This window comes from Vigna unguiculata, chromosome 1, assembly GCF_004118075.2.
Source record: "Vigna unguiculata cultivar IT97K-499-35 chromosome 1, ASM411807v1, whole genome shotgun sequence".
Classification (NCBI taxonomy): Eukaryota; Viridiplantae; Streptophyta; class Magnoliopsida; order Fabales; family Fabaceae; genus Vigna; species Vigna unguiculata.
This window is the reverse complement of record NC_040279.1, coordinates 36,254,412-36,267,729: the sequence shown is the minus strand read 5'-3', so window position 1 is coordinate 36,267,729 and position 13,318 is coordinate 36,254,412. Positions and strand designations below refer to the sequence as shown.

The 13,318-nt window shown below is 33.2% G+C and overlaps 2 protein-coding genes across 5 annotated transcripts; both read right to left on the bottom strand.

Moving 5' to 3' along the window:
• On the bottom strand, positions 1 to 3,446 carry LOC114177007 (dihydroneopterin aldolase 2-like). Of its 4 annotated transcripts, none has more exons than XM_028062234.1 (4): positions 3,330 to 3,446; positions 2,135 to 2,215; positions 620 to 821; positions 1 to 477 (listed from the first exon to the last, which is right to left on the bottom strand). In XM_028062234.1, exons 3-4 carry the CDS (start codon positions 814 to 816, stop codon positions 276 to 278), a joined length of 399 nt encoding a protein of 132 aa, XP_027918035.1. In that variant the 5' UTR covers positions 817 to 821; positions 2,135 to 2,215; positions 3,330 to 3,446; the 3' UTR covers positions 1 to 275. The 4 variants fall into 4 exon arrangements, with proteins under 4 accessions (XP_027918035.1, XP_027918027.1, XP_027918043.1 ...); XM_028062226.1 differs by having other exon boundaries at positions 3,324 to 3,433; XM_028062242.1 differs by having other exon boundaries at positions 2,135 to 2,201; positions 3,324 to 3,406.
• Positions 3,447 to 4,396: 950 nt separating this feature from the next.
• Positions 4,397 to 12,029, bottom strand: LOC114191678 (ubiquitin carboxyl-terminal hydrolase 8-like). The gene is made up of 13 exons (XM_028081021.1): positions 11,721 to 12,029; positions 11,391 to 11,579; positions 10,262 to 10,403; positions 10,103 to 10,162; positions 9,918 to 10,013; positions 9,317 to 9,658; positions 9,065 to 9,205; positions 8,709 to 8,879; positions 8,066 to 8,323; positions 7,780 to 7,931; positions 5,854 to 6,390; positions 5,382 to 5,655; positions 4,397 to 4,852 (listed from the first exon to the last, which is right to left on the bottom strand). Exons 1-13 carry the CDS (start codon positions 11,993 to 11,995, stop codon positions 4,745 to 4,747), a joined length of 2,745 nt encoding a protein of 914 aa, XP_027936822.1. The 5' UTR covers positions 11,996 to 12,029; the 3' UTR covers positions 4,397 to 4,744.
• Between the last annotated feature and the right edge of the window lie 1,289 nt (positions 12,030 to 13,318).

Here is a 13,318-nt window from a genome sequence, read left to right as displayed (position 1 = left end):
TAATAATAAGACAAAAACTTTCGTTGAGTAATGATTTCAATATATTGTAATGCAAGAATATGAACAAAATTCTTCAGTTGGGATGGCAGATGATACACACATTACACCCCAACTACATTACTAAACAAGATGAAAATATGGAAACTATTATGAGCAGTTCTTCCGGCCATACCAAACATGGGAAAGAGTTACATTACTTTTGCATCAAATGGATCTTGAAAATATAAAAACCTTGTAGCAGTAACTGAGAATGGAACCAAAACAAATGTGAAAATTTAGGCTGACAAATCACTCCTCCGCCTATAAATCTCAACGCCTAAGTACTCAACTGGACCTCGAACTGCCACATGAGGCTTTCCAACCTTCACTCGAACAGCTAAAATTTCTTTATGATTTGTCATAGTTGCTATTGCAATTTTTTGGGCCACTGATTCCAGAAGGTTGTGAGGTGACCCTTCAAGAACTTCCTTGGCTATACTGTATCACAAGTAATTCACATGTTAATAAGATTACAGCGACTAAATTAGCACACTCAACAATATGAAGAGTGCCACTAGAAGTTTGTGCAATGAAATGACGAAAGCAGAACAAAGAGGTTCTAAATTTGTTGGCCGCTCACTCATATATTGTTGTGTAACTGACTGTATCTGATAAGTGATCAGTTTTGCCAGCAGCTGCGAGATCCATCCAAGCATCTATATCTACCACGAACTTCTGGCCCAGTTTCCTTTCTTCTGGTTTTGCTCCATGAAAGCCATAGAATGATAATCCCCTCAGTACCAGTTTGTCTCCCCATGTCAGTGCATCAGATTCCATTTTAGCTAAAATAATTGACAAACAGAAATGTAAGTTTGGTGTATTTGATTTTAAAAATAAAATAAAATATAAAATAAAGTGTCCTTTGTTAAACTATTTCCTACTGATTCACAGTGAACCATTGAATTGCTAAACAGAAAATGCTTTAGCTAATAATCAAGACTGAAACATTGAAACTTGACTTGCTCGGTATCATATACATGTACACCATGCACATTCGAGTCTAGAATGTACTCTGTTAACCACACAAGTATGCAGTAAAAACATAAGTTGTCATCGTTTAGCACCTTTGTGCTATTAGGGGAATCACAGGTTCAGTACCAGAAAAGGTCTTTTATTGAATTTTATACGACTTAACCCAGTCAACCAAACAGAAACATAAACTTAAAAAAAACCCTTCCTAGATATCCAATCAGACCCACTTTCTTCTGGCCAAACCAAAAATACCAAAAGCTTATAGTTTTAATTGAAATAACTAAAATCAAAATCCATACAGATAACATCATTATGGCGAGTAGAATAAAGCGATAAAGGCATCTTTGTAGCAGTTTCACTCTGTTTATTCATCATTTTATGTTGGGATGAGTTGTGATTTCAGGCTACGAGTTTCAAGTAAATAGACTTTTAACATAGTATAGCCGAAACAATTTATACAATCCACAATGTCTAGTTTTTCTGGTTTCAAACTCTACGTTTTATTCATGTGAACAAATTAGTTGTGATTCTCATAGGCGCGATAATTTCTTTTGAAGCAACTACACAGCTGAAGATTGAAACTGTCACAAAGATGCTTTAGCCCTTTATTGTGTTAAAAAAGACTATTATAAACTATTTGACATTTGTATTTAAGCTGAAATAGTAAGAAAGCTAACAATTGTGTTAAAAAAGAGCAGGACTTTAAACTGTTAAGGGTTATATTATATCTACGAAAAGTATAAAAAAAAAATCTGATATCTAGAACAGAGCATATTTTAAACCAATATAAAGATAAGCATGACATCTCTTAATAACAGAGAGCTCCCTAAATTATTGCATAATTTGAAAACATCAGTCACTGATATAAGTTCTACAAAGGACATCGATCACTTCCTAATTGAATTTTCTCCATTATACTATAATAAACTACAGTTTTACGTAGTGTGTATTTTTAGTTAGTACCATTCACAAAACAACAAACAATAAAGCAGATTTAGGACCCACTTGTTCACCCAAGAGAGGCTCAAAATGCCACCAATAAGTGAAAATGATGCAGATCCCAATAAATTGCAGTAGACAAGCATCTCAGTATATTTATTTAATCTGTTTTTGAAAGTCTTACCTCTCAGAAATTCTTTCAACTGGTATGATAAAAATCTAGAACTGCTCAAAACCTTGAGAACAACGTCCTGCAATTTTAAAACTGCAGTAAAATGTACCAATGAGTAAAAATTATAATAGAAAAATATTAGGCGGTATTGAAAATATTTATCCGAGGGGACAATACTATATATGCTCACAGTTTGGTAAAGCCATCATGCAACCCATTATAATCAAACACAGTACCAGATATGTTCATAGTTACCAACACAATCAGAGACATTTATATCACAAAAGCTGAAGAAAAAAACACTCACTTTGATCATCAAACTTATGAATCCAGATCAATGTGTAGATCCTTAGCATCTAACTCCAAAAGTATATTTTGGAAACCAGACCCAAAATCTGCTAAAGTATTTGTCTAAATAATGGACAGTTGATGATGGCATTGATGTAATATTTACTGCATTTACTTACACGTTTTTACTACGTCTTTGAATTTTACCAAAAAAAAAAGTTCTATTGGATGGGAATAAATGTGTCAAAAATTTGGAATCAAACATGTATTTTATTGTTGAAAAATCAAGCATATACTTAAACATATAAAGAATGGTTAGGGCCTGTCTATTCTAGACAATTTGATCGAGATCTGCAAAACATTATTCATTCACTTCGTGCATTTCATTTATCAAGCATTTCATTATTTCCCACAATAGACCTTCAAATATTTAAGTTAAAAACAGAAAGCTCCGCCCAAGTGCATGTCAAATCCAGAACACTTCTTAACATAATCTATCCATCACACACAAACAATTTAAGCACCAAATGCCAGCCATGCATTCACACTCCTAAACTCAAATCAATTTTTAAAGCAATCCCCCACGTAAACTCAAATTCAATTCACCATCACAAACAGCAGAGTAATCGCAGAAGAGTGACAAATTCAACCAGAGAAGGACTCTCCAAAACTTACATCAAGAAATGAATTAATGCATTGCTCGTTTTAGTTGGATAGTTAGATGAATAAATTTAGTAAGCTTTAAACAACTATGAAGTCCTTTCCATGTAGCCACAAGCTATGTTTGAGGTTAAAAAAGAAAAAAACCGTAGCAGATGGGCAATGGGCAATTGATATTTCCGACGATGGATGAACAAATAATTCATGTGTGAATAGAACACGAAAGAAAAGGGATTGAAAGAGGAAAAAGAACCTCGACCTCGCTCCTAAGACTGTGTTGCCAGAAAGTAGCAGCAGCTGCGCAGTGAAAAGGTTTTTCCTCTCTTTGATAAACCTTTCCCTTTATGCTTAAGATATTAGTGCTCTTTTACTCCTACCACACGTTTAAATCAACTTTTCAGATTGGATATTCAGAACTTATTTTTAACAATAATGTGATTATTAAAAAATAAATCTTTAGGGCATAAAAAAATAAAAATGATGTAAAATAGTAAGTGTTAACCACTTCTATAAATTTGTTGGATGTTGAATTATCACTGTAGTTCTCAATTATCATCATTGTCTATCAAATCTTTTGCATTTCATGTCTAAGAAAATAGATTTTGTATATTCCAACCCTAAAGCACGATGATCTTGATTAATAGTGTTACAACTTTTTTAAAATAAAATAATTTAAGTGATAATGATATCTAACAATATGATTTATAATTTGAAAGGTGAATCACTATTGCAGATTACTGCTAATAAGAAATATGTTTAATAATTATATTTAAGAGTGAGAAAACACTAAATTGTCAAATTCGATCCACAATTATCTAAATTTATATTATTTTAGGTTTAGGTTTATCTCAAAAAAAAATTATATTTATTGATTTTAAGTTCAATCTATTTATTTAAATTTGAATTGGATCATTTATTATTTAAAAATCTAAAATTAAGGCGTGTTATGATCATTTTAAGTTATGTTATAAAAAGCTAATTTTACTTTTTCTCTTTTAATCGGAATTTATGAAGATCATCTAAACATGGCCTAAAATTTCTATACGGCCCGATCATTATTCGATTACATCTTCAATTAAAATGTTAGGAATAGATGGTAGTTCAATATATTTAACCGAAGCACAAGCTGCGTATATTTTGAAAACGTAAATAAGCTAAATCTAAATCTAAATCTAAATAAGCGTATATTTAAATGAGACCTAAATCTAAATTTATTTTTTAAGATAAAATCATAAATATGTCTAAAACATTATTATCATGACATATGGATTATTACTTAACATGAAAGAGCTTATAGTTGACTATACATGATTTGAAAAATAAACGAGGCAAAAAATGTGTAATTTTCCATTTATAATGACGGTTTAAATAAACTACATCTGCTAAAAAAATCGGTTAAACATTTTTAGGATGCATATGTACATGCGACATGTGTAATTAATCTAACCTCAGGGTTTAAAAATTTAAGTGCTACCCTCTTTTACCTGTAGCTTCTAAAAGCTGTACAATATTAAATTCTTTGCATTTCTCTTCACTTCTCTCAGTAAAACCCAACCGGTGCCGCTTATGCAGCAATTTAGAGGAAATCAGAGAACCGCATGTATTGGTCTGAAAAGCCTGGAGCATTCCATGTAGCTGTGACTAATTTTACACAATTGCCTCCAAAATATTAATCTAAACTTTCCTGTAGAAAAGAACATAAGCAGCAGGAGTCTTTATCGTGTCCTCGTTAACAGCTTCGACTCTGCTGTCATCAAAATCATACCATTTATCATCGCCATACTGCAACAAAATAAAAACTTATTAGTAGAATGTGTAGAATAAACTAACCATTGAAAAACATTGGCGAAACAACCCAAAAAACTATCAACTAAAATAAATCAATGTGATTGTACTGCATATGTCACTTACAATTGTCAAACATTTATTTACTACATGAAAATTATAAAACTATATGAACAGATTATGTGCTCTAACACCTCTGCCAAAGCTCTTTTACCACACCACAGGACACTCGTATCATGAAATTGTTTGCCATTATAGGGGACCTGTTTTTGATTTGAAAAATGTTTTCATTTCATGTTACAAAAAAAATTGTTCCTTGAATATAAATATTTGAAATAGAAATTGTGGAAACGGGAAATTCAGGTAACAATGAATGAGTACATAAAAGCAAACAAATGTCTTCTCTAACCAACAAAGCTCTTGGTTTTTCTATGGATACATAGTTACATCCTAATATTATAAAAAAGAAGAATTCATTATAATGTTTTAACGGAGTTCGAGATATTACAAATTGTGAGGTACTTACTCGGACAAATGCTGTATAGTGACCTCCTCCTAACCCTCCATAATGACAACTAATAGCGTATAACACATAGCGGTTGGTAGATTGACTATTCCCATATGCTACATATGTTGATAAGTCCAGATTATTAATTGGGAAATCAACAAATGTTTCCAGTTTGTTCTTCAAGTATCGGCTGTATGAGAACCTCTTCAAATGAACAACAAGGACCTCAGGCAATCTCCAAAGATCTAGTTTTTTAGTTGCTTGCTGAGGTTTTTTGCAGGTAGGACAGTACCTTGTGTACACCAAATTGCAATATTAAACATCAGAACGACTGTAATATACATCTTGTCTTCAGCATACAGGACATTGATTTTGATTAACATAGAAAAACATGATGCCAGTAGTGTTGAAGAGGCTATGTTCTAAAGCATAAAAGAATAAAATCTCCAAAGATAAAATAACAGAAACGATATATTATATATCAACTAACCACATGTCTTCTGGCCCAAGAGGTTCTTCTTTCAAGAAGGCTTCAAGGCACTTGTAAATAGAAACTGATTCTTGTATTCTCTTAGTGAATAGCTGGGACTTGAAAACCTCGGGCAATGAGTCAAGCAGAGATGTATTATACATTTTAAGCATCTTATCCGACCACACGACAACTATCTCAGGCCCTTTCCTGGTCAACGTTGTGACTGTTAATGGTTTGTCCAATATTAACTTGGCATTCTCCATTCCATGTAAGTAGAATTCAAAGTCAGTCGACAAATGTATGCCATCATCTGTTCCAACGATTGAGTCTGCATCGTTTCCTATTGCGCAGGAGTTAGTAGTATCCCCCAATTCATCATCTTCACTTGGTCTTTTACTGATACCTTCATTATTTTCATAATCATCCGATACATCTTTGGCACGCATCAAAAATGGATTGATTATCTTCATAAATTCCCTTTGAACATCATATCCACAAGAAATATTGGACAACCTTGTAACAAGGGGAATACCAAACAAACTTTCCTTCCCAAAACTGTAATACATGACACAATAAATTTAGTGCACCAAATAAAAACACAGTTATTAATGTAAGCAAATTGAGAAACGACCGACAGAATAATTTCAAAAAGCAGACTCACCTAACAAATAAGCAAGACATTTAACACCAAAATTTGCTAGCATAAGCATTTCAGAAACAAAAGCTATTGCAGAAGACCCGAAAACGTGTACGCTCTACACTCAAGGCATATCAGCACAACTTGTATAAACCAACCATGTTAACATTCTTAGACAACTAGGTAGGCTGTCTGGGTATTAGGATAAATTTATTATGATGAAGTCTAAAGAGTTTTTAATCTAAATCTTGGAGCGGTGAAAAATGTGAAATTATTAAATGCTTGGGGGCAATACTAACGTTTTTGATTCTATAACTATAGTAGATATATATAATTATTAATTTTAAATATACAAATAAAAATCATTTTAGTTGTATCCTAACCAATTTATTTATAGTTTTAGTTTTTCTTTTTCAAATAAACATTCATAATCTTATTTATTTTTAGACACGTATATCCTTGTAATTAACAAAAAAAAATCTCAGTTATTTTAAATTATCTCTCTTTTATTTTATATATGTTTATGTTCTAGCAAGAAGTATGAAGGGACTTATTGCCACAAGCATTCACGGTTTAACTCATGGTGGTGAGACTGTGTTTCTCTCCCTCTCAATTGGGTGTGCCCTACTTGTTATACAGGGGCGGTTAGTTATCAAAATTTTATCTTTGATCCTTGTTTTAAAGACATTATTATTCAATTAATTGGAATAATATAAACTACGTGGATTTTACGCACTCCTTTCTTTAATGTTCACAAAAAAGATTCCTGCCATGAGGTATTTGGCAACGTCTTTGGGACCAACTTGAACATCCTGAACTGGATCGGTATCTTCATTCTTCAACCAAGTTGGAATAATTTCTAGACAACTTAGTGTTAACTTTCAACCCATTCCAGCTCAGTCAACATACTACTGAGCAAATTATAACACTAACACAACGACCCTCGGCCAAAGGACGATCCAGTTTATAATTTTTTAACTACCTATCATTATTTATCAACATTCTTTTATCTTCACCATTAAATTAAACTTCAATTTTTTCTTCAAAATAAATTATCAAAAATAAATAATAGTGTTTCCCACTACTTAAGTTGTTGGTCTGTCACTTTAGGAGTGCTCCCATGAATTGACGTCATACCATGAGACAAAAATATTCTATCATATCATGATGGCCACAGTGGGATCAGTCAGTACTTCTGGCCCTAGGGCACATGATGGTTATTCATGACATGCACAGAAGGATATTCAAGGGATGAAACAAATTACTTCTCTGTAAATGGATTGGAATCGGAGTATAGAGAAACTTACTTTTCCACCGAACGTTCATGGACAAAAACAACCAAGGGAGTAGTTTCAGTATCCTTCGGCATTCGGTAAGCGACAACTTTATCTTGATCTCTAATATCACCTAATGAATCAGAAGGATTCTCGAATACTCGAAAAATTTTATTCCTGTATATCTGCAGAAAACTCCATAAAGTCATAATTATAATTATAATAAGAATACAAACAAAAATGTTTACAAGGCCTAGTAAATTATAATTAACATATCTCAAACAACGTTTTTATTTAATTTCTAAATTTTGCAACATACCTCAGCCAACAAGAGGGTTTCATCTTCTCTCAGAGAACAAGAAGTACTCAAAGCCCCTATAAGATCCTTCAGTGTTCCACATTTAGGTACTGTTACCGTAAGTGTAGAAGGCAATGTAATTCCGTCAGTGCTTATGACCGTCAAAGTCATGGTCCGTATCGTTGTAGAAGGTAAAGGCAGAGATAGATACATAAAAGGGTCAAATGTGATAGAAACCTTCTTGCAAATAGGGCAAACTAGTGTTGACCGAAACTGACCCTACAAGATAGGGGAACAAAGTTTAGATTTGTTATAGCTTCCTATGAACTGTATAGCTTTTACTTCGGTAATAAAACTTAAGAAAAATTAGTTAAAATCTCATAATTATGTGATTGTAACCAGTCAATGAGTTCTGTTCTGTGCCAACTAGTAGTCAGTTCACCAAAACAATAACTTCTATAATGAAAATCCTCTTCTCAATAATAATTTCATAATCTGGCTTACAAGAAATTAAAATATCTGAGATATCCATTTGATTGATTCCGTCAAACTTTCTAATACGTCTCTGGTAAAAAGAAACACGGGATGCCGAACCCAAAATTACGTTAAAAATCTATAGAAGAGATTCTCACATCACAGAGGAGAAAACCCCTATAAGACTCACTTGGCACAAATCAACTACTATGGAGTCATTGCGAGCAAGGTGATTTCGCCAATATTCTTCTGCCACTTCTTCATCTGGACGACCATCTGCATCCTTAACTTCATGATATGGTTTGCGTTTCACTCGATTAAGGTCTTCATGCAATCCATCCAACAAAAAAGCAAGAAGTTCCTACATGCCAGAAACTTCAATGTTCTATAAAATTATTTCCTCTCGTGTCAAAAAAAAGAGACAATTCATCAATGATAGGAGATGCCCATGGAAACTACAGCTGTTTTAACACATTTTGCATCAATAAAAATATATATTATTATTACGACCACTACTATTATAAGAAGAAAAAGATGAAAGTATACTTGAGAGTCATGCTGGCTATAACCACTAAACTGAGGAGCAAAATTAGCCAGTTTCGTCTTGAACGTTCTCGGTGCAATGGGCATAGCTCTGGGAACCCAGAGTTTTCTAAGCAAGTCTCCAAAAGCTAGGGCTAGTTCTCCCTGAAACAATTGCGAAGAGAAAAATAAACAATGTAAATTAACTAAAATAGAGCAAAAAAATTATGTTTAGAAATGAGACTTCAAATTAAAAACAGAAAATAAACAGCTTACATTCATCCCCAACGGATTTTCATAATTAATCTCTTTATGGTAATCTCCAAGGAAAAAATCAACAAGCTTTGGGGTGTGAGCCAGACACTGAATGGCACTATTCATAAAACATGTATTTCCAAGATTCTGTAATCCTGTCAAGCCCAAAGATCGAATTGCTCTATAACTACTACCTCGAAAATAGTTGGCTGTTATGCAGGGGGGTACATTGTCAGTGCTTCCATTCATTGTAACAGAACCACTGCGTGAACATTCCATCTGAGACCTATCTAAAATCATCTCATTTCCCCCATTACCCCTCATAGAATCTGGAAGCCCATGTACTTGTAACTCCAAAGTAACCTGAAAAGACATGATGCAGCTGAAATGCTATAAACAGCCAGAATATCTGTAACTGGTATTTTCGAACCTCATAACCAAACTATAGATAGAGATTAAAAAATAAAATTTAAATTTATCAATTACATAGATTGATTCCAATATTCCCCAATTGGTTAAACCAAACATTTATTTCCTTGCTATAACACATCAAAATTGAAATTTCTTCAACAAACTTATATCAAAAGAAGATAAAGAAGAAAAAAGATGGATCACCAACTACCTCTTTTACAGATTGACCAGAAGAGTCAAGTGGCAATCTTGATTTGTCATTCAGGAAAAACTGTGTCGTCTGCCCTGAGAAGTCCCAAATATGCATCTGCAACATCAATAAAATAGAGTTATACAATACCAATGTATCATATAAAAAACCTATAAAACAATAAAATCAATAGATGACTAACTCACTGGGTTATATGAAGAATTGAAAATGTCACATGCTTTCTCATAGAAGTCAGCCACATTTTCCTGAAATCATGCCAGCTATTATCAATTATTGATTGTAAATGTCTACTTTAAATAAAAGACAAGATACAATTAAAGCGGCAGGAAAGTCAATAATTCAACCTTTTGGCTTATTTTTGCTTCCAGTGAAGTAGTTTCCCATGAAACAAATATCTTAACTCGCAAGGGGAACAATTCTGGCAAAAAATCCTCTGCATTTGAGAGGCTTCCTACATCTTTCACTCCATTATTAGAATCATTATACCTACAAGAAGAGTGAGATAAACGATGGATCAATTTTCTGCATCTGTATGCTATATGTTCTTGTAAGAAACATCTAGAAATGTTTTTTAGCTTGAAAAGGAAATAATCTGGCAGGAGAGCATTCATCAGTAGAAGACCTATAATATTGTTCATTGCTGTTAAAATCATTTTTCTAGTGGAAAAGCAGCAACAAAATGCAAATCAATGTTGGATTTCTATAACTACGCATAGAATGATTCAGAAAAGTGAATTGTAGCAACACATAACAGATACAATGAAAGGGAAGGGGCCAGAATAAATGGCATAAAAGGACGTAGCTTCCCATTCATAATAAAACCTTATGGCTGGTGCATTTAGTGTCACACAGGCACTAAAGAAAGACAAGCACACCGAGTGGGATACTCCTAGCAAACAGGGTACCTTATTGCTCCACGACTCATTTACTGCACTCAGTTGTTCTTGCAGCCATTTCTGTCAACACCATACGATAATTACCCACAGGCTGTACTGGAGGAACATTTATAATCTGATCCTTAAATAATTATCCACCACTTCAACTTTTCAGGCTCTTAGTATTTGCTTACCAGCTTGAGGAGCAAGAGCAGGTAAAGGATGTGATTGTGAACTATTATGTCTGTGCATCTCCTAGGGTTGACTTAGTATCAACTAAGGTCTCTAATAAACCCTTGATATAGTGGGTACGGCCTGGGAACACACATTTTGGCCTTGTGGATGGAGACTACATCTTAGAGCTGAAATTGCAAAGCACACCAACACCCCAATGGACTTCCTCAATCAGACAATTATCTAGACTATCCCATTAGCCAACTTCTAATCCAAAAAACGAATGAATGAGCAAATAATAGAAACATAGACACAATGCCTAAAACATGCAAAAACCCACAATCCCTATAAACACATCAAAACATCGTTTAATCTCAATGAAACAGCACCTTCAAGTAAAAACCGCACCATTACGGTGACTCACCGTTTGAGTGTTCGCAACCAAAATCCCTCCCGAACCAACGCATACTGACGACCAGAAACCCCAATCTTGTGGCGCTCCTCCTCCTTCCTCAGATGAAGCAAAATTTCGGAGTCGGAATCGGAATTACACGTCACCGTATAAAGCACACCCTCTCTTCGATCAGCTTCATCTGCCGCTTCCACCAGCCACCTTCAGTCCACCAGAACAACAAAATCAAATTCCCACAAAAAAGAACAAAATTTCCAATGCAAGCAATTGAAAGAATCCGAAAGACATTTTTGGTTTTCCCTGACACAAATAATGAAAAGAATGATTGAGTGCGGCAGGTACCTGTAGGGGAGGAGGTAGACCCTCTCGTGGGCAAAATCAAGGTCGTGGTCTTGGAGGAAGCGGCGGTGGGGACGGTAGGGAGAGGAATCGAAGTCGTCGGAGAGGTAGTCGGAGAAGAAGTTGTCCATAGCGAGGAAGGGTAGGGTTTGGGAGAGTAGGAAGCGAACGATGGACTTGCAGAGATGATGAAGAGTGGAGAGAGAAACAAGAGCGAGAAAACGGGTCGGTTTCGGAAACAACCAGCGCAAACGGAGCCTCTCAGAAAAACGGGTCATAGAATTGCGCTCCCTTTAACTCCTTTTCGGTCCCTCAAACTCACCATTATCACGTTTTAAAACAGCAATCACACATTTCTAATTTTTTCGCCCACCTTTTTGTCAAAAACATAAAATAAAATTAATCCTAATATTAATTCATAAATCCATTAATCTGATCGTAATTTTCCCTTATATGATTATTGTCGCTTTGGGAAATGAAACCCCACCTGGAAGATAAAACACACTTTTATCACAATGGATTTCAAATCAAATAAAGATATAACGTGTCAAATCTTTTAATTTGAAATTAATAATCTTAATTTGAAATTTGAAAAGTCGTGCAATTTTCTATTAGTGTATTTAAAGATTAAATTGATAAAAAAAAGTATGTGTAACCAAACTTAAATTTATTGGCTTTTCTTATGCAAGGAAATAAACAAAAAAAATAAATCTAAATAAACAATAATTCCTTATCTTATCTAAGACTTCATTAACAGAAATAGGAGTACTTAATTAATCTTTTCGACTGAAATGTTCTAATTAGTTCAAATTTTTACAGTAAAATTAGTCAATTGAAAAAGATTATCTTCTTTAACATCATAGTCTTTTGAACACAGTCTTCATATGTATGCATCCAATTCCATTTTTTATCCCCATTAGTAGACCTTATTATTAATATGTATTTATACCCAAGTAAAATTTGTAAAGCATAACTAAACCATGAATAATAGATAATATTTTTATCTCCAAAAGGACTTCCTTAAATATAAAAAAACTTATGAATTCATCCTTTATACTTATCATGAATAACACTTCACAAGTACATATCTCGTATTTGAGACACCAACTTCCATACAAATTTATCTCAATCGTCATGGGAGAATAATAGTACTACTTTGGCATCTTTAGAATGAGGTTATTTTTTTAAAGAAAATTATTTTCAAGAATTTAATTTATAAATCTTTTTCAAAATATTTAATTTTGAGAAAGCCAGAAGTTTAAAATAAAAATTTTGGACAGTTAATATATATATATATATATATATATATATATATATATATATATTCACTTTGAAAAAAATTACAACAAAAAGTTAAGGAAAGTTATGTCCTCTTTAAATCCTTAAAATGATTTGTAACAATGCAGTGTTGTTTTGTTTGTATGTTAAATATGATTAATATTATTTCATTTGATATTATATACTTATAGATACAAATCTAAATTCTCTTTTTTTCATAACATATTTCAGTATTTTAGTAAATGGTGAACTTTAATTTTTAATTCTTTTTATAAATTTATAGTTCAAGTAATTTTTTACTTTTATTAATATTCAAATATGAA